Source organism: Vombatus ursinus, unplaced genomic scaffold, assembly GCF_900497805.2.
Source record: "Vombatus ursinus unplaced genomic scaffold, bare-nosed wombat genome assembly UNPS02014812.1, whole genome shotgun sequence".
NCBI lineage: Eukaryota > Metazoa > Chordata > Mammalia > Diprotodontia > Vombatidae > Vombatus > Vombatus ursinus.
The window spans coordinates 30,020,862-30,046,804 of record NW_020954590.1 but is presented as its reverse complement, the minus strand read 5'-3'; the positions used below and the strand labels follow the sequence as shown (position 1 = coordinate 30,046,804).

At 38.5% G+C, this 25,943-nt stretch overlaps 1 protein-coding gene across 1 annotated transcript in view; it reads right to left on the bottom strand.

Moving 5' to 3' along the window:
- Positions 1-24,642: 24,642 nt before the first annotated feature.
- LOC114054153 (charged multivesicular body protein 4c) overlaps positions 24,643-25,943 on the bottom strand; it is a 32,229-nt gene continuing 30,928 nt past the window's right edge. Inside the window, exon 5 of the mRNA XM_027877300.1 lies at positions 24,643-25,930. Coding sequence (XP_027733101.1) covers positions 25,869-25,930 — 62 coding nt within the window. The 3' untranslated portion in view covers positions 24,643-25,868. The remainder of the gene's footprint in view (positions 25,931-25,943) is intronic.

The window sequence follows — 25,943 nt, the reverse complement described above, 5'->3', positions numbered from 1 at the left end:
CTAGAAGAACAGTGGTCATTGAGAGACCCAGTCTGACCTCTGATCAGCACAGTAGTTTCGGCCTGTTTGATTTCTAACCTGTCACTCTTCCTTAGGTAACCTGGTGTTCCCCTACTCACCACATCGGTGCCAGACTCAGTATGGACATGCGTACAACTTTAGCCCTTTGGAAGCTCAGAACTCCTAAACTCACGCAATTCGCCAGCTTCAGCTTCAGCTTCAGTTTCCCCTGATACCATGGAAACCATGCCTGGCCCCACTTAAGTTTTAACAAGAAATGTACAGATGATGGAAGCAAAGCCAGGCATCAGAAGATAAATATAAGAACATGTCGTGATACTTTAAATATAATGTCAAAAGTGCTAATGCTCAGAAAGAACTAAGGCTGGCTCGGAAAACTGAAGACAAAAAGAAGAGGGTTTTTTTTGTTTGTTTGTTTTGTTTTAAGCTTTGTTGGAAGAAAAAGAAGGAATAGGGCCTTTGCTTGGGATATAACTGATAAAAGAAGGAAGGCAGAACTACTTATTTCTTAATTTGCTTCTGTTTTCTCTGCCAGAGAATGATCTTTCCCTGAAAATGACAGAACAAAAATGGTTGACATGGAGATGATTCCTAAAATAAGTAAGGATATATGAACAAAGTACCCAATTGTCCTTAGTGAATTTGAGTCCCCTAGCCCAGATGAACTACATCCTTGTGTTCTGTGTTTTCTCATTCTCTCTCAGCTGAGGATCTGAACTATTTCTTTACTGAGAAAATAAAGACCAAATTGAATATAGCTAGAGGAATCTCACAACGATGTTGACTGGGAACATTGCAAATTCATCTTATCCAACCTCAACTGCAGCAAGGCAATTTATTCCCCCCCTATTAATTCCCCACAAAAGCTGTTCCACATTTTTGCTCCCCTACTCAAGCCCTCCAAGCTTTCCTCTTCTCCCCATCTCATCTTAGAACCTTATATCCACACAGATGTTTCCTCAAATTCCTTAACCTCTCAGTTGCTCAGCCTCCTTAAATCCCACGACCTCTTTCTTCACTCCACTTCAGCCACACATATAGATGGTTACACACTTGCTACTTCCCATAATTAGAAACTCTGGTATTCCCCTATCTGAGTATTACCTCCCATCATTCCATTTCTCCCTGTAGTTCACCTGCTAAACCTGTTCTTCACCCTCATAAAGACCGTAAATCTCTTCACCCCACTCCTTTGGTCAAGCTGTTACACCAGCTCTGACTTCACTTTCCACCCTCTCTAATCTCAGTCCAACAGTTAGCCATTTAAACTCTATGCTGTTCTCTGTTCTCACACTCTTTGCCCCCTTGTCCTATCAATGTTTTTCATCCCTGGATTACTCACACCATTCATAGCCTACTCAGAAGTTGTTAAACATAGCTAGAGGAAGTCACAACTGTGTGTATTAGGTATATTACAGATTCATGTTATCTAATCTCAACTGGGCCCTCATTGAAACAAGGCAGTCCTTTTATTCCTCTTTTGATTGATTTAATCTACATACAGAAGCTGTTCCAAACCTATACTTCCCTAGTCAGTCCCCAAAAGCCTCCCTCTCCCTTCTTCCCATCTCAGCTTAGGACCTTGACTCTTATTTTATTGAAAAAATTTATAGCGTTCTTTGTAAGTTCCCTCTTTTGCCCTTCTCTTCATCTTAAAACCCTTCAATATTATCTCCCATTCTTTCCTCCTGTCCCCCAGTCTCTGATAAAGATATGGTTCTTTTCCTTGCCAAGGTCAATCCCTCTACATATGTACTCAGTCTTATCCCCTCCTATCTTGTCTAGTATGTTGCCCCCACAATCATCCCCTTTTCTCTCAAATCTTCATTCTCTCCCTAATAATTGGTTCCTTCCCTATCGCCTTCAAACATGCCCAAGTCTCTTTCATCCTTAAAAAATTCACTATGCCCTACAATCTCCTTAAGTTACAATCATAACTGTCTTCTCTCAGCCAAACTCCATAAAAAATTGTTTACAATAATCATTTTTCTTTCCTCTTCTCTCACTTGCTCCTCAGCCCTTTGCAATCTGTCTTCCCAACTCATTCTTGAACTGAAACTGCTCTCTCCAAAGTTACCAGTGTTCTAATTGCTAAATATGATGGTCTTATTTTAGTCCTCAGCCTTCTCAACCTATCTACTGCCTTTGATACTGCTGATAGCTCTTTTCTCCTGCCTACCCTCTTCTCCTTTCTAGTTCTCCTTCTACCTATCAGACTGTTCTTTTTAAGTGTGTTATGTTGGTTCACCATCCATAGCAGGCCCTATAACTGTAGGTGCTCTCCAAGGTTCTCTCCTAGGCCCTTTTCTCTTCTCCCTCTATACTCTCTTTTAGTATGCCCTTCAACTCCTATAGGTTTATCTGTCATTTCTACATATATGACTCCCAGATCTAAATATCCAAATCCAGTCTCTCCCTTGAGCTTTAACAGCACTTCACAAATTATCTATTGGACATTTCAAACTGGATGTCCCAAAGACATCTCAAATTCAGCATGTCTAAAACTGAACTCATCATCTTTTCCCCAAAACCCACCCCTCTTCCAAACTTTTCAAATTATGTCAAAGGCACTTATCCTTGACTCCTCACTCTTTCTCATACCACATAGCCAATCAGTTGTCAAATCTTGCTATTTCTACCTCCGCAACATCTCTTGCAACCAACACTTTCTCTCTCCTCACACAGCTAACACCTTAGTTCAGGGCTCCATTACCCTTTTCCTTAATTATTGCAACAGTTTCTTAATTGATCTCCTTCCCTCAAGTCTCTCTCTCCTTCATTGATCCTCCACAGAGCTACCAAAATGATTTTTCTTAACTACAGATCTGATTATGTTGCTCTCCTATTCAATTAATTCAGGTAGCTTCCTGTTGCCTCTAGAATCTAATATAAATTCCTCTGATCAGCTTTTGAAGCCATTCACAATCTTGCCTCAATCTATCTTTCTAGTCTCAGTAGACATTACTCTCCTTCCTACACTCTGCAATCCAGGTAAACTGGCCTTCTCTCTGTTGCTCAAACTCAACATCCCACTGTTCCCCTCCCTGCCTTTGCACTAGATGACAGCCACACCTAAAATGCGCACCTTCCTCACCTCCACCTCATAAAATATCTATCTTCCTTCAAAATGCAGCTCAAGAACCATCTTATATATGAAGCTTTTCCAGGTTATTGCCTTGCATCCCAAAATACCTTGTATTTAACCACTTTTTATTTATCTGTATTTATTCTACATATGCTTATACATGTCTTTGTTGTCTCCCCAGTTAGAATGTAAGCTCTTTGTAATTAGTGATTGATTCATTCATTATATTTGTAACCCCAGCACCTACCACAACAGTGCCTGACACATAGTAGGAGCTTAATAAATACTTGATTGATTAGAAAAATGTGCAATGGATAATATAATGAGAGGTGGGCAGGATTCAAAATTACATGGATGGTCAAACTCGAAGAACAGTTATTAATGATTCAATGTCAATGTGTCAGGAAGTATCCAGTGAAATAACACAGGGATCTGTGCTTGGAACTTTAACAGTTTTATCAATGAAGGATAAAAGCATAGATGGTTTGTTTATCAAATTTGCAAGTGACACAAACTTGAGAGCAACCAGTAGTAACACACTGGATGACAGAGTCATGACCCAAAAGGACCTTGACAGACTAGGACATTGGACTGACTTTAATAAGATGAAATTCAATAGGGATAAAAAGATCTAGAGGTTTTAGAAGCTTGCAAACTCACTGTGATGTAGTAACCAAAAGAGCAAATTCTACCTTAAGCTATATTAAGAGAGGCATAATGTCCAAGAATAAGGAAGTTATAGTGCCACTGTGTTCTGCCCTCATCAGACCTCACATGCGGCATTGTATTTAGTGCTGGGTGCCACAGATTAAGGACATTGAAAAGCTGGATTGTCCAGGGAGGGTGATCAGGATGACTAAAGGCCTGGAGTCCATGTCATATTAGAATCAGTTGGAAGAACTTAGCATGTTTATCCTGGAGCGGACAAGACTAATGAGGACCATGATAGCGTCTTTGAGTGCTTGAAGGGCTGCTATCTGACCATTCTGTTGGTTCTATCACAAAGAAGCACATTTAGGTTTGATTTCAGAAGGAATGTCCTAACAATTAGAACTGTTTAAAAGTAGAATGGGCAACCTTGAGAATTCTTGGATTCCCCCTCCTTCAAGATCTTTAAGCAGAGACTAGATTATCATTGGTTGCGTTTATAGCAAGGATACTTATTTGGATGAGTTAGATGATGTGGCCATTGGGGTCCCTTCCAACTCTCAAATTCTGTGATTCTGTGATCCATGCCAGCCCTTCAGATCCTCAAAAGACACATCTTATATACCTTCCCACTAAGTCTTATATTACCTGAGCTAAATATCCATGGTTCCTTCAACCAATCTTCCTATGGTATGATTTTGAGACCCTTTGCCAACCTCATCACCTTCCTCTGGAAGCCTTCCTGCTTTTCAATGTCCTTCCTAAAATGCAGTATCATGAACTGACCACAAAACTCTATATGTGGTCTGACCAAGGATAGCAGGATGATCACCTCTCTAGTCCTGGACATTATACCTATCTGAATACAGCCTGAGATCTCATTAGCTTTCTTGTATGCCAGCTAACACCAATAGATCATATTGCATTTCAGTCTACTAACACTCCTGGTTCTTTTTTTTTAGATGAAATACTATACCATTTGTCTTTTGTACTTGTGAAGTTGATTTCTTAATCCTAAATGTAAAATTTTACATTTGTCTGCAATAAATTTCATCTCATTAAAATATCCAAGTATTCTCAACTATAGGAATCTTTTTGGATCCTTAATGTCACCTAATTCAATTTAATGAACATCTATGAAGTACTTACTATATACAAGATACTATGCTAGACAGAGGAGATAAAAATTAAACAGTCACTGCTCTCAAAAAATTTATATCCTATCAGGGGAAAATACCATGTACATAGATACAGAATATTTGATAAACAAATATGAAGTAAGTTCAAGGTAGAGGTAAATATTAGCATTTGGGGTATCAGGAAAGGCCCTGTGTAGGAAGGAGCACTTGGGCTGAACTTTAAAGGAAGCTGTGATACTACAAGGCTGAGGTGAGGGATTAGGAATATATTCCAGACCTGGCGGAACAGTCTGTGCTAAGGCATGAAGACAGGAGATGTAATGGTATATGTAAGAAACAACAAGTAAATCAGTTTTTATTGGAATATAGAATGTAATGTTGGAGAGCAACGTGTAATAAACTTGGGACCAGACCATAAAGGGCTTTTAATGCCAAATAGAGGAATGTTTTTCTCCACATGAATAGCATGAGAAACTGTCAAATGCTTGTTAAAAATCTAGGAAGACATTATCTATGGAATTCCCCTGATCTATGAGTATAGTAACTGAAAAAAAGGACAGACAGAGAGATAGAGAGACAGAGAAAGAGAGACAGAGACAGAGACAGAGAAAGAAGGAAGGGAGGGAGGGAAGAAAAAGAAGAAAGAAAGAATAAAATTAATCTGGTGTGACCTATTTTTGAAGAAGCAATATTGGTCTTTGTGATCACTATTTCATTAACTATCCTTTTAATAACATGTAACATATATATGTATATATATAGGCTCTGCACCCCTTCAGATTCTAGAGGTACCTCTGAGGGGCAGCAGCTTTTTTCTATAAGATTTCAGCCCAAGTTCCCATTCGAGTATGTTTCCTCTAATTACCTCCATTATATACACTATACAATTAGTATCCCCCCCCACATCACTGCAAAGTAATTTGAGTCCCAATATCATCTAAAGCAGAGAAGAAAAGACATTCAGTTGACAGCTGAGCCAGGACCTAGCATGCATACTGAAGTTCCCAACAATAAGGCTTGCCCTATTTATGTCCTTCGACCATGAGGTATAAGGACGACTCTGAGTTCCAGAAGGATGGAGAAGGGGGAGGGGGAGACCACTCTTCCCCTCAGCCCCAAATCCTCAGCAGGCTTGCTCAGGAGTGTATAGCCTCCTAGGCAATCCTTTGTTGAAGATAGGGCCACCCCCGTTTGTATCTTTTTTCTTTTGGTACATGACCTTATGAGACTTTAAAAGATCAGGGCAGCGAAGAAGTCTAGTGATGGCAGTCCATAGTAGAGTTTGCTAGAAGCTAAGTCTGATGCATACATGCAGGCCCAAGGAACAACTTGCTTGATTCATCCCATTAGTGGATCCACCTGGTAGCTGAGATGTATCTCACAGAAAGACCTAGACTAACTATGCCCATTCAGAAGTGAACTTGGTGGGCCAAATGCTTTGTAGTTTCCAATTTAAGTTTGAGCTCAGTCTCTCTGAGGCCTAAAGTGGTAGAGAAGAGAGCATGTCTTCTTTTGGAAGATGCTTCTGAATTTCTATTCTTCTCTAAGGAAATCTGTCATAGTTTCTTAAATATCTGAACTTAATAACTCTATACTAAAACAAATGGTTCCAAGATAATATAGTGATTGTATGAGTATTAACCTGCTAACATTTAAAGGGTGTGTTCAATGAGAGGACAAAACCAGGTGGGGAAATTCCAACTTCCCCTTTCTAAACTGTCTTTTCAACAAAGCTTTTGGCATTAGACGTAGTTACATTTTTAAAAATTAAAGCAAGTGGTTACAATTGAGCTTCCAAAAATGCAAGATTAAGCAATAAAGGGGAGGGAGGGTGTTATTTCAGGAAGTTTAAATGTTTGCAGCTGAATATTTAATTCCTTTGGATTTTTTCCTGGGGATTTTTTTCTCTTGGCTTTTTTCTCACTTTCAGCTGTCACTATTGATTTAACGTCTCCTCAAAACATAAAAAGTCAATATGAAGTCAGCACTTTGACACCCTGAATGTGTTTTTAAGATACGAAATGGTCACTTTGGTTTATCATTCATTCAGTATCTCACCAATGCATTTTTTTTCCATGCTCAAGTATGTGTGGAATGAAAATTTCATAAACTTTGGGGTTTACTAGTCATAATCTCCTAATTTCTTTATCAATGCTATCAAAGTTAGAGACCAGATTTATTTACACATGTACATGCATACATACTCCCCCACCACTACCAATAACAACCAAATGAATAGAATTCAATTTTGCAACATTGCTACAAGTAAGAATAGCTCTTCACTTAGCTGTTTTCACTCGCATCTGTTCCTTTTGTAGAAAGTTTCATCTTACACTGTGAATAGGAAAGTAAAAATTGGTTATGTCATTTTTTTTTTATACTTCCTTTTGTAGAATGCATTGAACCCCATGGAATATATATGGGGATGGGCCTGCAGGAGCCATCCCATAGAGCATGCACTGAGTTACCCTGGCCATTTTCGGGAAAACATTTGCTCACCTACAAAGGACTTGTCACTTTGGGACATGAAACAAACTCTAGATGGTCCTTAGTTCCCCAAGGGAGTGACTTTGCCCTCTGTCTCTCTCTCTTATCTACCCTCCAGAAGGCAACAGGATGCAACTCTGGAACATCTGATGAAAGATAGAAAGGAATGATCTTCTCCACACAGACAGCTGAGCAAATACTTACACGTGGCAGCAAAAACAGGGGCTCAGCTGGACAAGCTTAAACCTGGCCTCTGGCTATTTTCTGATTTGTTTTTCTTTGCCTGATCTTGGGCGACTGAAGAGCAATACCAAGATGAGTATGCCCAACCTTGGAAGCAGTCTTCCTAGATCCAGAGGTCAGGAGATCCTGGGTCACTCAATTGACAACTAATCAATAAGTATTTTTAAGAGCCTAGTACATGCCAAATACTGTGCTAAGAGCTGCAATACAAGTCTACGGAATGAAATAGACCTATGTTCTAACAGAGGAAGAAAACAAGTATTTACATATGTATGCATGTATATGTATACATTGTATAAAATAAAGGAAATAAATACAAATATATACAAAATAATTACATTGTAGTTTAGTATGGAAGCAATAGTTGTTGTGGAAAGCAAGAAAGGCTTCATTTAGAAGATGGTGCATGAGTTGTATCTTCAAAGAAGAAAGCCCCATCCAGATCTTCCTTAGACCCCTCCTCCAGTCACCCCAAACTACTTGGCCACTCCTAGATCCCTCCCACAATCTTTCTGTATATAAGATCCATCTTGTCTCCATTAAGGTGCTCAGATTCTTAAAATCTAGCCAATACCACAGACTCACTAGGAATCTTACTCACCCTAATTCATCTTCTAATAAACCTTGTCTTTGACTGAAAAAAAAAAAGAAGAAAGGGCCTCTGTGAGGTAGAGCTAAGGAAGGAGTATACTCCAGGTATGCGGGATGGTGAGTGACAAACTGACTAGCCAAGTCAGGAGATGGAGTGTCATGTATGAGGAAGAAAAAGGAAGCCAGTTTATATAGATCTCAGAGTAAGGGAGGGGGAGTAATGTCCCCCTCGACTGGAAAAATAGGTTGGGGCCAGGCTGTGGAGGGCTTTAAAAATGAAATAGAAGAATTTATATTTGAGGCAACAGGAAGCCACTGCAGTTGATTAAATAGGGGAGTCACATGATCAGATCCATGTGTGAGGAAAATTACTTTGGCAGCAATGTGAAGACATACTGGAGTAGTGAGAGTCTTGAGATGGAGAGACCACTTAGAAGGCTATTGCAATAATCCGGGGTGAAAGCTAATTAGGGACTGAAGCAGCAGTATGCTAACAAATGTTTAACAACCTCATGGAATATGCATAGGGATGGGCCTCCATTGAGTGGGTTGGAGATTCAGATTTGATCTAATAGACTATGGTCTTGCAATCTCTAATAGGCAGGCATTGAACATGGGTTTGGTTGTAACTTATTTACCATGTCTTCTAGAATGTCAATTCCTTGAGAGTAGAGATTGTTTCATTACATCTATGTAAATTCCCATCACCTAACACAGGGCTTGGTACATAATAAGCACTTAATAAATACTTGTAGATTGACTGACTAGCATCGTATTGCTTAATATGTGATGGTTGAATGACATAATAGGCATTTAATGTATGAATACTTGGCTTACTCACATAGTAGGCACTTAATAAATGCTTGCTGAAAAATAATCAAACAGGGACCCGGGAGAAAGAAAGATATCTCCCTTCCTCCTGACATGCATAGAATAAGATACACAGTTTTTGGACAATGAAAATATGGGAATTTTTTTTTTTTTTGCTTTGGCAATCGGGGTTAAGTGACTTGCCTACGGTCACAGAGCTAGTATCAAGTGTCTGAGGTCAGATCCCAGGTCCTCCTGACTCCAGGGCCGGTGTTCTATTCACTATACCACTTAGCTGCCCTGGGAATTTTTTTTTTTTGCTTGATTGTGATTATTTGTTGTAAGGGTTTTGTTTTTCTTTTTATCTCCCCCACTGTTGGGGGAAATGTGAGGAAGAAAAAAAACTAAGTGCTTGAAAATTGAAAAGAATTACAAATAAAATTAATAATAAATGCTTGTTCATTAACTGATTGATGTCTTTAAAAACCATCTTCAAGAAGACTGGTGACCATACTGCTCTTCTGGCATAGACTGACTCAGCATCACTCAGTGTTCTTTGCTCTCTTTGGAATCTTGCCAAGGACCCTGTAGAGGTATTTCTCATAATCCCATTAGAATAGGAGTGGGGAACCTGAGCCTCAAGGCCACATGTGGCCCTCTAGGTCCTCAAGTGCAGCCCTTTGACTGAATCCAAACTTCACAGAACAAATCTCCTTAATAAAAGGATTTGTTCTGTAAAACTTGGCCTGCATTAGAACAAGCCTTGCTTCTTCCAGTCTGTGGATGGGGAAAGAGGGGGAGGGGAGCAGGGAAGATCAGAGAAAGGCTCATGTAAGGGTGGACCCCTGGTCGGACTAGAGAGGAAGCTAAATAATGAAGCAAGCCTTAAAGCTCACTTCCTAAAGAACCTTGTGTCCCCCCTAACAATGGTCTTCTCTTCCTTTCATACTTTCCCCCTCAGAATTTACACTTGAGGCTTACAAAGACTCATAAGGAATACATAGTCCTGACCCTCAGGAGAAAACCATACAAGGCAGCAGAGGAACTAAATAACCATTCTCCTAACACTTTCTGTTCCTGTCTCTGTGAAAGGGGGAGCCAACCCATTCCCTGTCCTATAGAAGCCCTAGGTCTCAGACACTGTGATAAGGATAAGAAAGGCATGTAGAGATTTAGATGACTGAGAAAAGTAACTGGTTTTAATTAATTAATTCTTGATATTAATACATAACTTTATGGAACAGATGTGATGAATTTCCTCACCCTTTTATTACCATGCAGAATTTTTCTCCAGCTTCCATGACGGCTGGACCCCTGATATTTGGGGTAAATAGAAGGATATTGTAGCATGAATGGGGTACTTCACATGGGGAGAATTAATTTTTGAGAATTCTTTCATTTTTGGTCTCAAGGAGATAAGAGAAGCTAAATATGGACTCCTACAGAATGTCATGTTTAAAATTGGCAGAAGCTATTTTCAGCTTAAAGAAACTTAATTAGATGTCTAGAAGTTGTTCTCCAGGTTATGAGATGTTCAGAAAGACTACCCTTCTCCATCATTCCCTGGTTTGTGTGAACCTCAAATGTTACACAATTCGATTCAATTAAAAAAATGTGTTGCTCATTTACTATGTGCCAAGCTATGTGCTTGGCCCTGAGAATACAGAGATGAATAAAAGTTAGTACCTGTATTCTTGGAGTTTACAATCTAGCAGGTATCGCTGTAATTATTTTATAGGCAATGTGACCTTCAATATATATATGTATGATCTTCCCATACCCAAAAGATGGTATTAACAACCTAAAGTGGAATGTACTTCCCTGGCCTAATGGATAGCATGTTGGATGGGAGTCAGGAAGACATGGGCTCAAATCTCACCTCAGACACTTACACTAGCTGTGTAACCCTGGGCAAATCATAACCTATCTATGCCTCAGTTTCCTCATCTGTAAAATTCAAATAGCACCTATCTTACAGGATTGCTGAGATCAGATGAGATAATATATATAAAGTGCTCTATAACCTTACACCTTCAAACTTTAAAGTGCCATATAAATGTGACTGTGTATGGGAATCACAGCATCTGGGGCAAATTTTACTGAATAGGAAAGAGGTGGGGAGCATATGCATGTGTCTGCTCTGAGCATAGTTGAGGTAGACTGGAGATAGAGGTCAGGGGAGTTAAGAAGTCTGAAGGTCAAAGAGCCTAGGATGTTAGAAGAGAATAAGGGTTGGGATGGAGAACACTGTGAGCCAGTACTGAATTTATTGGTGAGAGGGACAAGTAGCCTGAAGGTTCATAGTTAATAGCAACAAGGATTTGGGCAAAATGGAGTGAACATTAAAGGACGAGAAGGTGTTGACAGATTGTAGAAAGTGGCAGAGGGTAGTAAGGAGTTGGCATCTTCCCCTGCTGCCTGGTCCTGGGCTTCACAGGATGTGACGTAAGAAGCAGGCACCTGGGGAGAAGGTAAAGCGTCTTCAGGAGAAAGCCAGGTGTCGATGGGCACCAGAAGACAAAAAGAATGTGAGAAGGAGAAATATAGGATAAAGCGCAGTTTGTTAACAACAGAAGAGTACCAGAGCGAGGACTAAGTTTACTATGACAGGATTAAGAAAGTACCATCCCCCGTACACCCCAGCCCACCCTCTCCCATGATAAAAAAGGTGTTCCCCTTACCCTGAGTTGGCACCTAGAGCAAAGGTGCCCTGCCCTGCCCTGCCAGTGCTGGCTCTCTTTGCCAGTCAGTCCCATTTACTGAGTAAGAATTGACATAACATATGCCAGGAATGCCTTCTTATGTTGAAGTTACTTAGAGAAATAGTATATAACAACCAGGCATGCATGCAAATACCCTCCATTCGTTTTGTCCATGGCTGAATAACTGACCAGCTAGTCACACTTCTTCAAGGAAAACTGAAAACACTACTTTCGCCCAAATGAGCCCTAAGCTGGGCTAAATGTTTGGAGTGGGATGATAATGGGGAAAATGCTAGGTGTACTCCAGCTTATTGAAGTCTCATACCACGAGCACTCTATCAAGTTGGTATCAAGGGTGAGCGAGTCCCCAGGAGCTCATTTAAATGCATTTCGGTGTTCTTGCAACCTGACCTGCTGGTGCCACAGTGCATGAGGAAGGCTTCTCCGGTAAAAGCCAGCCTTTCAAATCCCGGACTGTTTCAGGCTCAGTTAAGCCTAGCAGTCTGTCTTGTTCCCCCAGTTTTGTTCCTTGATAAAATACCATTTTCACTACTAAGGTTTTCAGTTAATGAGACTCCAACGGCTATCAATTTCTCTTTAAAAAGTTCAGTTTACAGCACAGATTTTAGTCAGCTTGCTCTGCTCCTTCATACACTCGCTACATAGTGAGTTCAGAGCCCCACCTAGAGGACAATAGGGTCTCTTTACACTGTTACATAGCCGACGTCGTTCTAAAAAAATGTTTAGAAAAATACCCAGAGATGTCAGATGTAACAAACTCAAGGTCCTCAAACCTGAACTGTTATCATTTATATTTTATAGGTTTGGCTGACCTAAGTTGACTTTATTCCAAGGAGGCTTATCTTAAAGAGCTATTTCACTGCAGAATATTGGCTCCCTGAAGTGAGATGGATCCATGTGTTCCTCTGTACTATTTATCTCCCAAATGAATATTTTTTAAATGGTTCCCCCCACCCCAGTTACTCAAGGCTATCTTTGAGAATTTATTCCCTTTGCATCTTTAGGGAAGGAACAGGAAATAGGTTTTTGCCATACTGAGCAAGTATAGTAGCTTGAATCCCTTGGGAGTCAAAAGAATCATAGGATTTTAGAGTAAGAAGAAACCTTAACAATTATTTCATCCAACTTATTCATTTTTAAAATGAGGGCACTGAGGCCCAGAGAGATTAAGTGACTTACCTAAGGCCACAAGGGTAATAAGTGGCAGAACTGTGGTTGGAACCCATCTTTTAATTCTTGAGTACTTTGATTTAACTGTTCAAAAGAGAGGCAACTTAAAAAATGAGTAAATAAAAATTAAAAGAAAAAAAACAACAACAAAGAGAGGTAACTTGACACAGGGGAAAGGTGCTGGTTATAGAGTACAAATCTCAGTAATATTGCTAGTTATTAGGGTTTTTTTTTTAATCTTAAGAAAGTCATTTAGTATCTCTGGGTCTCAGTTTTCTGCTCTACAAATTAAGGAAGTTGGACTATATGGTCTCTTCTGGATATAATGACTATGAGTCTTCATTTAAAATTTTATGAGCTTTTCAGTCTGTTGCTGTACAATTGTGTTTGAATTGCTTTTTACCTTTGCCTCTCTACCTACCTTTTACTCATCTTTTGTGTAAATTGAGGGATCCAGCAATGGAAGCCCAGCCCTTATGAGCATGGGCAGTGTGCTCAACCTGATGTAATCCCCCACAGAGACTTCAGAGCATGCAGCTGAGCTGGAATGGGGACACATTTAACTCAAAAAGGCACTGCCAAGTCATAATAAGACCTCATACCTGCCTGGCTACATTTAAGTGAACAGTCAATAACTGCTGTAAACCCCAAGGTAAGGAGACTCCTTGTGAATACTTTCATTGGCCAGCCCCCTCATTACATTAAAATAAACAGATCTGAACTAGAGAGAATCTAAGGTGCCTTCAGGCTCCGTGACTCCATAGCAAAATAATTTTCTTGAGAGAAATGGGTCTAGAGCCAGGGTTCTTAACTTTTTTTTACGTCATGGACTCCTTTGGCAATCCAGTGAGGCCTAGGGCCCCCTTCTTAAAATGTGTTTTAAAATCCATTTTAAAGGAATTATATTTAAATAGTTATGAAAATATTTGAAAAATAAGTTCACAGACCCTAATAAGTTTAAAACAAGTTCACAGACCCTTGGTTAAGAACCTCAGGTCTAGAGTAAAAAGTTTAATGGGTTATTTGACTAATAGAAAGAGGAAGGTGTTTAAAATTGTAAAAGATGATATGGTTTTCCACATCATGTGATAATTTTAGTGGGAGTGGGGCTGATAGGTGGTGAAGTAAATAGAGTGCTGGGCCTGAAGTCAGGAAGATTCATTTTCCTAAGTTCAGATTCAACCTGAGACACTTACTAGCTGTGTGACCCTGGTCAAGTCACTTAACCTTGTTTGCCTCTGTAATATGAGCTAGAAAAGGAAATGGCAAGCCACTGCAGTATCTTTGAGAAGAAAATATGGAATGGGGTCACAAAGAGTTAGACACAGCTGAAAAACAACTGGGGTTAGTAAGGCTTTCTGTCTTCTTACTTACTAAGAGCTACCCCAACAGACCCTCCCTGTTTCCTCCCCTCCATAGCAATTAAAAAAAAAATGACTTGCACTGATGGTACAAGGGAGCGGTGCCCACGAAGGCTTCTGTGCTCTCAATCCTTCTGAGTTTGACTGGGTGTGTGAGTAGAAGAAATAAGAAGTGAAAATTCCCTTAAAAAGTCCTAAATATAATACAAATGCCCAAAAGAAAATAAATAAGGTTGTTGAGGCTGCCAACAGCCCAGCCAGCCAAGAGCAATCTTTTGCTTTCCTGCTTGCCTAACCTCACTTCGATCTCCTCTTTCTTTACCCTCTAACCTTCAGCCTATCCACCTTCTAAATTAAGTTCTGGTCCATTGCAGTGGCGTGGCCACACACCCACACCCACACCTACACACTCACTCACTCCTTCGACTCCTCAAAAGGTGGTAGCGTAAGGAGAGACTCTTCTAGAAACTTCCCTCACTGTTCGGAAACATGCTGTACCCGGGGGGGGGGGGGTTGTAGGGTGGGGAAAGGGGTTACTTTCCTCCTCCTCTTTCCTGATTGGCTTTGTCAAAACCTTATTTCCTCAACCTGTCTGTGTTGTATCTGTGACTCCATATCTTTGTTATTTTTAATCTCAATTATTTGGATTCCCCTCCAAGGATGCAGATTGTAACCCATCTATGTCTGGCTATCCTATGCAATTCTTGACCCAATTTCCCATAGCTTTGCTGCATAAAGCTCTGGATGCTTTCCTTGCTTTCTCCTGACACCGGGAGGGTAACAGTGGATCTCTTAGACTGTCCACTTTTCACTCCTTGCTCCCACCACGTGAACATTCCACCTTCTTTTCTGATCAAACATTCCTTCGATGTAATCCTTTATTCTAGTTCTGTAAAGTCCCTCGTTTGTTAGATGTTAGAGTCTACTCACACCCACCATGTGTTGCTCCATTGCTTTTTCTGTGATACTCATTTTTAATTCTTCAGATATTGTAGTGTTCCTTGATTTTCAACCCTCTAACAATACAAGTGGATATTGATATTTTTAAAAAAAAGATCCTTTTTTTTCTGGAAGAAATTTGGGACCATTACAGTAGCTTTGCCATTTTCTGAAGGCAGTTCTCTTCCTATTTGGTTCTGGGTCCAACCCATTGGCCATGTATACTGTATCTCTCTAAGATATACTGGGTGTCCCAAAAGTCCTAACTAAGACTTTTGGAACATCCTATATAAACTGGTGGGCAAGCTCTATAAATTGCCCATCTAATTGCATGTCACAATCTGGACCACAGATAATCTTTATCCACTTGGTTTTTTCTGCATGGATTGCTATGCAAAATTCTTTTTTATTTATTTATTTTTTTGTTTTCAATGCTCACTTTTATAAGATTATTGAGTTACAAATTTCCCCCCTCCTTGCCCTCTTCCCTCCCCAAGACAGCATGCAATCTGATATAGGTTATACATGTATGATCATATTAAACATATTTCCACATTAGTCATGTTGTGAAAGAAGAATCAAAACAAAAGGGAAAAACCATGAGAAAGAAAAAACAAACAAAAAAACAACAAAAGAAAGAGAAAATAGTATGCTTTGATCTGCATTCAGACTCCATAGTTCTTTGTCTGGATGTGGATGGCATTTTCCATTATGAGTCTTTTGGAACTATCTTAGATCATTGCATTGCTCAGAAGAGCTAAGTCTAACAAAGTTGGTCAGTGCACAATACTGCTGTTACTGTGTACAGTGTTCTCCTCGTTCTTCTCACTTCGTTCAGCATCAGTTCATGCTATGCAAAATTTTTTTGAGAAGTTATTGATCACTTTTAGTAGGCTGTGCAATGTCCCAGGGCTTTATTCAACCTAGATAATATCACCTGTAATCAAGAGCACTGGAAGACCCTCTTGGATTCTGCAATGACTCTCCTCCATCAAAAGTAATGAATGGCTTTCGCTCCAGTTTTATACCCCACCTCATATTTAAGATCATGAGGTTGACAAACAAATTTCTCTCTGTGGTTAAATCTTTCAAGGAATCTTAAATGTTTTTGACATATAGATGGGAAGCACCATGTTGCAATGTAGCATTTTCCTATCAAAGAAAATACTTTTAAAAATAATCAATAAACAATGAGTATAGTGAGATCGTGTAGTCTCTACATCAGCAGTCTCAAACTCAAATAGAAACAGGTACATAAGGATCCCTGTTGGCTGCATATTGATTTAGAAAACCACACATAAACATTAACTTTGTTTTATTGTAGTTTTATTTATTAGGTTAAATATTTCCCAATTACATCTTAATCCTGTTCCTGAGGCCCTCAAGGGACTGTGTTGATGGCAGCATGTTTGACATCTCTGTTCTATATCTTTATTTTTAAATTTTATTTATTTTAGTTTTTTCAACATTCACTTCCATAAGATTTTGAGTTCCAAATTTTCTCCCCATCTCTTCCCTCCCCCCACCCCAAGATGGCATGCAATTTGATATAGGCTCTACATATACATTCATATTGAACCTATTTTCACATCAGTCATACTGTAAAGAAGAATTAGAACCAATGGGAGAAATCATGAGAAAGAAGAAACAAACCAATAAAAGAGAGAGAGAGAGTAAATAATATGCTTTGATCTGCATTTAGACTCCATAGGTCTTTTTCTGGATGTGGACAGCATTTTACATCATGAGTCCTTTGTAGTTGTCTTGGATCCTTGCATTGCTAAGAAGAGATGAGTCTATCAAAGTTAATCATCGCACATTGTGGCTGTTACCGTGTACAATGTTCTCCTGGTCCTACTCACTTCACTCAGCATTAGTTCACATAAGTCTTTCCAAATTTTTCTAAAGTCTGCCTGCTCATCCTTATAACATGATAGTATTCCATTACATTCATATACCACAACTTGTTCAGCCATTCCTCAACTGAAATGTGTCTCCTCAATTTCCAATTCTTTGCCACCACAAAAAGAGCTGCTATAAATATTTTTGTATATGTGGGTCATTTTCTCATTTGTATGATCTCTTTGGGATACAGAGCTAGAAATGGTATTGCTGGGTCAAAGGCTATGCACATTTTTATAGCCCTTTTGGCATAATTCCAAATTGCTCTCCAGAATGACTGGATCAATTCACAACTCCACCAACAATGCATTAGTGTTCCAATTTTTCCACATCTTCTTCAGCATTTATCATTTTCCTGTTTTGTCATGTTAGTCAATCTGATAGGTTTGATATGGTACCTCAGAGTTATTTTGATTTGCATTTCTCTAATCAATAGTGATTTAGAGCATTTTTTTCATATGACTATAGATAGCTTTAATTTCTTTATCTGAAAACTGTCTGTTCATATCTTTTGACCATTTATCAATTGGGGAATGACATGCATTCTTATAAATTTGACTCAGTTCTCTATATATTTTTAGAAATGAGGTGTTCTATGTCTTTAGTTAATAGTGAAATGGTAAAGATGTGGTCCACTGTTATACCACTTGCAAAAAACCTACTGATTACATAGTAATGTCCTCAAGTACAAGTGTGTAGATTATTCTCATTAAAATGTCACATAAATGGGAAAGTAGGCATATATTCTGTAATTGCTGATGTTCTTTAAAAGAAGTAAACTTTTTCAGTATTAATATGGTCCAAGATTTTTTTTTCTATACTTTCGGTAAGTCCCCATCCTTCAGATACCTTTTGAATTGGTCCCTCAATTTCACCTCCAGCACAGACCTCTTATATATGTACTTTGCCTAATTCAGCCTTTTTTCCCATCTCTATTTTCTTTAGTGGCATTTTTCCTGCTTCTACAAACACATGTGGAACAGTAGTGACTCTACTGTCCTTGAAGGCGAAAAAGAGTTGTAAAAATCTTTGCAGATATCTTTGTTTTTTTTTCTGTTTGCTTTCTGCCTTCAATTTTCATCCTTAAATTCCCTCAAGATGTTTTGGATTATTTGGGTGTCTGACTAAACTTTCTATAAACTGGCTTATTTATTAGGCAATACTGCTCATATTCTTCCATCAAATTTTTTTCTCCATAAGATTTTACAAATAAGGTTCTGCAGTTCATCACTGCGGGGCTCATTTTTCCCACCCACTCTCAAGACGAGTAGGTAGGGTCTGCAGAGTGAAGCTTTGCTTCTTCCTCCTCCGAGTTCTAGGGGCAACATAAAAAAGTTAAGGGTTTTTTCCTAGGCCAATTTCTCATAAGCGCCCCCTTCCAGTGTGTTACCCCAAAACCAATTGCCAGTTACTATTTCTCAATATTATTAATTTCCAGTTAGTATAAATTAGTTTTTACAAAGAGATTATTTTTTTTAAGTATAGCAAGAACTGAAGCATAGCAGCCTCCCAAACTGGGAGCTACATCCTCATCTCATTAAATCTGGGCATGAAACAGTAATCAACAACTGTTAGATTTTTAGTTGCAAATCAACGACACAAGTGCTTCCATTTTAGGAGGCATATTACTTACCAAATATTGAATTATCATGGGGTTAAGTCTTATGTTTGCCATAGGGGTTTATTCTCTTCAATTGCAAAAAGAAGAGATATTTTCTTCCTGAAGACTCATTCTGGTAGATAATAGATAACAATAACAACAACAACAATAACAATAGCAGCTAACATTTAAATAGTGTTTACTACGTGCAAGGTACTTTTACAAATATTATCTCATTTGATTCTCACAACTCTGGGAGGTAAGTGCAATTATTGTCCCCATTTTGTACATAAAGGAACTGAGACAGACAGAAGTTAAGTGACTTACCCAAAGTCACACAGCTAGCAACTGTCTGAGCCCAAATTTGAACCCAGGTCTTCCTGACTCCAGGCTCAAAGCTCTTCCCACTCCACCACGTAGCTACTTCATAAATACACACATATGTATGTATGTGTGTGTGTGTGTGTGTGCAGATCTGTGTATGTACACACAAATAACAGAAAGACTAATTGTTAGTTTAAGAGAAGAAAAGGGGAGTTAGAAGAATATATAGAGCAATGGATGGGGTATTGGCCCTCAAAATCCATGGTCATTAAAAAATATATATTATTCAGTACTCCAGGCTATGAATGCACAAATAATATGTGGTAGAACAGATGGCTTTCATTTTTCATACCTTAAAAGCCTTGTCTAGTATGCTGGCATAGAGATGGAGAAAATCCCCCTGCTTTTTATAAGGAATTAATATTTTCCTAGTGACACAAAACATTGCAGGGTACATACAGAGTCTTTTAGTAGGCTGTAGGTGCTTCGTTGAGAAGAATTCAGGGAAATCACTCAAAAGCAGGTACTTGTTCCCTGTAAAACATCTGTAAAGCCCTTTCCCAAATAACAGCTCTATTACTCTTCCTCCCTTCACAGAATAGAAGCTGCTTGAAGGGAAAGACTTCCATTTTTATTTTTATATATCTAGCACCTGGCCCATAATAGGAGCTTAATGAATGCTTGTTGATTGATCATCTGATTAGTGTAAACTCAGTCCTTTTCTCCTGAAAAAAAGAGTCCTAAAGTGATTATTCTGCAGCATTAGAAAATGTTTCCAAGTCAGAGTCAAATGATGGACAAGTGAGTGCAAAGTTGGAGAGGAACTGACACCATTTTCAAAAGCATTGCTCCATAGAACAAAGTTGCTCTCTGTGCTAAATAAAGGAAGGGAGGGTGATGTCAGGAGAGAGAATACTGACACTTCATCAGACACTGAATCAATTTCTTCCCCAGGGCTATGATGTACTGAAATGATGGGAGCCTGATTAAGCACAGCTTTCTATGGGCTATTTTTTAAATGGCAGCCTTCTTGCAAGGACGGCTAACTCTAACACATTCATCCAATTTGCTTTAATGGAGCACATACCCTTGTCCAGTCTTAAACATTTGCCACTTTAATTTCCCATAATTAAGAGCCAAACTGTCTCAGCTCCAGCTCTTATCGGGATTAAAGAACTTGTGTCTGAATGTCACCCTGACTGTCACCAGCCAGCATGTCATTGGAAAGCACCTATTTTAAAATAAACTGACCGACAAACCACAGACTTCTTTTATCTAGTGTCATCTAGGAGTTTTTCCATCTATGAAATGTAACTTTAAGGTGATTATACCAATATCATTTTTTAAACAAACATCAGGATCTATACCTAAAAATGAGCTTTTTTTTTCTCCTTCAAAGTAAATACACTTATTCCAGTGATGCTGCCTTTGCTGAAAGCATTTTCAGAATTCTTTATGAAGGCTCTGGTGCTTAATCTTAGGAAAATAAGATCATTAGAGCCAGAAGGGACTTGAAAAGCCATGAAGTTTGAACCCATTTTACAAATGAGGACTTGCCCAGGGTCACACAGTCAATATTTTGTTTGTTTGGGTCAGCTTCCCAGTGCACCAGTTTCTCTTCAAGACCAGCTTAGGAACTTTGCCTTCAGCCCCAGGACTTCCACTTTTCACATTCATTTTGAAACTTTCTTTATCATTAAACTTTATTCTAGGAACCAAGCCTCTGAACATTAAGGGTCCTAAAGTCCTCTTAGCATCTTGGGCTCAGAGATCTACCCCCACTCAATTCCTAATTACCTTTGCCTGCCACTGTTGCTATACCCAAAACAGGATGACCAGTCCTGATATCTGTTCTTTTTTTCCCCTTCTACTCCCTTCTATACATTATCCAAACCACAAAAGTTTTTTTTTAGTCAATCATTAAACATTTATTAAGCACCTACTATGTTCCAGGCAATGTGCTAAGCACTGGGGATACAAATATGAAAAAGACAATCCCTGCCCTCAAGGAGCCTACAATCTAATGGGGGGAAGACAACACATCAATATTGGGCTCAGACAGTTGAGGAGAAAAGGGGAGTTAGAAGAATCTATAGAGCAATGGATGGGGTATTGGCCCTCAAAATCCATGGTCATTAAAAAATATATATTATTCAGTACTCCAGGCTATGAATGCACAAATAATACGTGGTAGAACAGACGGCTTTCATGTTTCATACCTTAAAAGCCTTGTCTAGTATGCTGGCACACAGATGGAGAAAATCCCCCTGCTTTTTATAAGGAATTAATATTTTCCTAGTGACAGGGATGGTTGAGTCCCCATCATGACCAGAGAATTTTCTAGCATTGGGGAGAGGAACAAATGTGCTAAATGTACCGACTGATTTGATGAGAATAGCAAAGATTTAGCTGGGTGAGTAAGAAAAGCTATAGAACATTTACAGAGCTGCTCCTAGTCAATGCTGAAGAACTCTAGCACTTTAGGAATGATGAAACAATTCCCTTACTGGCCACTGAGCTGATTCAGTGGATTTTTATATTTTTTTCCTTCTTCTAGTTTTTCATTTAAGTGTGTACAGAAGAGTTTGTTTTATTGTAGCACCTGAAAGAAAAATTACAAGACACAGTCACTAGTCAACAGATTTTTTTTACTTGCAGTGCAAAGGAGCTGCATAGAGAGATGGTTTCTTTGAGTGTTCAATCAACTTGATTTTCCTAGGGGACTTTTATGCAGAAAAGCAGCAAAATCAATGGAAATGCTGACTGTATTCTGATTGACTAAACTAACAAGGTACAAGAATACATAAAAACAAATTCACAGTTAAGAAACATCTGCTTTGAAAGAAATAGGTGATATGCAGTATTCACAATTTGAACAGGATATAGATTACATATAGCATAGGCAATTAACTATAAAAGAAAACATTTGTTCTGTAACCAGGGTTAAGCCTGGTACATTTGCCTAAGGCTCTTCTCATTGGCAAAGAGAATAATTATCCCGTGCTGCATCAGTGCAGGCAGAGTTGATGAAAGCTTGAGAGAAGAAAGGTCTTTTTGCTTCTAACTTTACAAGAGAACTTACTTGGTTCCAGGCTTTCTTCAAAAAGAGTGCCCTGGAGGGAAAGAAAGGCTTTGGGAGAAAGCCAACATGCTTTCAACTCTTCAATATGTCCTAATTTCCAGCTTGCCTCCCTAGAGACATTGGGGAATTTCCCATTGGATGAGGTCAGGAACTCTCTCAATTTGAGCTGTATATCTTGCTCCAAAGGAAGACCTCATTTGCTCTGTGTATTATCTGGTATTTTCTAATCCACATAACATTTCTGATTTCTGTTTGCTTGTATATATGGGCACATTCTCTATTAATTACTCTTGAAGGTCTTAGTGTAAATGGCATTTGGTGAGAAGGAAATCAAGCCTTCAGATCTTCCCCGACAGTAACCAAGAAAGTGACTTGAACCTAAAAATCATTTCTCCTGGACTAGAAATATGTCATGAAACAGTTATATATAATTCTAGCCCTAGCTTCCTATCCCCTCTTTAAGGAGAAGCATTATGGCTCCAATCTCCTGCTACCCTCTAGTTAGGAGCCAAAGACTTCCTTAGAGTGCGATAAGTGAAAATATCTCTACACAAATCCCTGCAAGTCACATTTAGACAAACCTATGTGGACATATGCATAACCCATGTGGGCAACACACATGTACAGTTCAAAAAGTATATATAATATAGGGAAGTTTTTTGGTTTAGTTTTTTTATATACTATTATACTTTTTTTTTTTACTTTCTTAACAAACTCCAGGAATCTTGTGATTTCTTAAAACCAAATTACTTAGGTTACTATTTAGTTAAACTTTATTTCAGTTTCTAGAGACCATGAATGATGGAAATGAGAATATGCAAATTCAGAAATAATACATTATAAGATAATTAGAAGTATAAAAAAGCTACTCAGGTTCAGACAAGATTATACTTAATTTCTTGCCTATTCTATCTACCTAATGCTTTCTGGGTCTTACTTCATCCATGATCCCCTATAGTCTTGGTGAGAATGTGATTTTCTTATGCCTCAAAATAAGGCTTCGTTTCTACCTCAATGTCCCTTTAATTTAAGGTTTTCCTGCCTCATTTATTCATTCTACAAATCCAGACCCATTCCCCATAAAAAAGGAATGCTCTTGATGCATGGGGTGCCACTCATATTATTGCCCAGATGACTAGAAATGTGTTTGTCCCTCCATCTCAAAGAAGAGGAGCTAAAAAAAAAAATCTATCACATACACTTAGTTCTCCCCACCTCAAAAATAGAATACACCACCACTCCAAAAGTGCACAAGGATGAACCTGTCAGGATATTAGAATTTCCATCAGAGCCTGTGACAATTTCTGAGTTTTCTCACTGATAGGAGAGTTTCATTTTTTGAGGGAAGATTTTATTGTTGTGATTTTTCTTCTGAAACCTTCTTTGTTATTAGACACAACTTTTTGTCACTGTCAATGTGCTTGCTTTGATCAATGGCCCCTCCTCTTTAATTTCTAATATTCCATAAACTGGAAAGACACATTACCAGACTTGTTAGAATTGTGTATCAAGTAAGAATAAACAAATGTTGAGTAAATGCCTGAGGGATTCCTGCAACTAAAGTTTAAGAGCCTCATGAGCGCTATTTCAGCTGCCAAAAAGTCTTTATCTCTATGTGGCGGTATTCCAGTTCATTGAGGTTGTTTGATTCAAGCGATAGACAGAGATGGAGATATACACACATATATACATATATATTTTTTAATCAGTTACATATACAGGTATATATCCCCATGTTTGCATTCCACAATATTACTTTTTCCTTAAGTGAAAAATATATGCAAGTTATTTCCTTTTATTTTCAAAACATTCTCTAATGCCCCCACTTCAAATACCCACTCCTGCCGTAACTACAGAGCCAGAAGAGCAGCTGGCCTGGAAGGACCTTAGAGAATAAAACTTACTCTACCTCTTGGCTACATTTCCCAGAAATGGGAACTGAAGGTCTCAAGAACAGCGAAATACTTGAAATAGAAAGGCAAATGGGCTTCCTTGCCTGGGCCTCTCTCTCTTGGGGTGCATTTGCCTGCTCCACGAACAAAAAGCCAGCAACAGCAACATACAGAGGTCCATTTTCTCCATGGATTTCCTTGATCTCTCTGATCAGTCAGCAACTTTCTTCTCTTTCAGGAGTTAGACAGAACTTTGCTTTCATACCCCTGTATGTATCTAATGCACTTACTCATGCAGTATTCTGGACTATAATTATTTCTTTCTGTGTCATCTCCACTTTGTTGTTCAGTTGTTTCAGTCATGTCCGACTCTTCATGACCCCACTTGGGGTTTTCTTGGCAAAGATATTGGAGTGGTTTGCCATTTCCTTCTCCAGCTCATTTTACAGATGAGGAAACTGAGGCAAACAGAGTTAAGTGACTTGCCCAGAGTCACACAGCTAGTAAGTGTCTGAGGCTGGATTTGAACTCAGGAAAATAAGTCTTCCTAACTTCAGGCCTGGAACTCTATCCACTATACCACCTAGCCCCCTCATCTCTACTTACTAGACTATAAATTCCATCAGATCAGTAGCCACATTTTATTTAAATTTTGTACATCCCCAGCTCCTAACACAGTATTCTGTATACAGTGTTTACTAAATATTTTTTAAATGAAGTTTAATTGAAGGTTTCTAACAAGTATGCCAAAAAGATCTGTGTGTATCATGAAATTTTCGTGAATGAGGTTATGATTTAGACTGCAGACTATCTACTTATGTGCTAATGGGGGTAAAAGGGAGGAGAAGGCGGATATAGCTTTCATTTTTTCAATCTTTAAATATTTATAAGTACAAAAAAACTCATTAGTATTACACAAATATGAGGGAATACTTCTAGACAAATTCTATTACTGATACAACCACATCTAGAATGACATTTGTCACTTATTATGTTTTCTGTAACACATTGATAATTGTTACAAATAAAAAATATAGTCTAATATATTCTTTTCAAAAGTCATTTTTATTTCTATAGATTTCCCTTTTCACATATTTACAAGGACTATTCTATAAACCTCAAATAAATTTACAAGCATGAACCAAATAGGAAAGAATGAGCATCACTAAACTGAGTACACTGAAACATTAATGGTGCCCAAATGGACTACAAACATTAATGCAGCTTCTCAGGTACCTAAATCACACCCATGAGAACCTGGCCCAGTAGTATTCACTATTAATAATCTCAACCACCGCAAATGTATCTGTTGTCTAATTTCAAACCTAAATGACACATTAAAAGTCAATTTAAAGAATCTTTTCAATTTCTAAACTGAAAAAATCAAGCATAATTAGTGTATGTACAGACTATATTAGAATTACATCTAGGATGTACACACTAATGCTTTTAATGATTACCATGCTCCAGACCTCTTTTAATAGGCACCTCAAATACATACATATGTGTGTGCTGACAGGAGTCACACACATATGCTCATGTACATACACAAACAGAACAGTGGGAAAGGCAATAATTTACCTGGCAGTCCTGACCACTTTACTCTTAAGCCGCTTGCAAACTGTTAAATGACTTATGATGTTTCTATTCCTCGACTGAAGTATGTGAATTTTTGCATGTCAGAGGCTCACAAACAGAATTGTAATCAAGTATGGACTAAAACAATGAAAAGTAATCTACCTATTTTTTTTTCCCAAATGGGGCCTCAGTAAGTTTTTTTTTAATATTAATGACTCAAAATATTATATACATGTCAAATAGTTTTAGGCTTATAATAATTGTAGTTTGACCTTAAGAAGCCCAAGCTGCCAGGTGTTTTATGTCATCTTCATCTTCTTTCCTCCTGGAAGATGCTGTAGTTTAAAA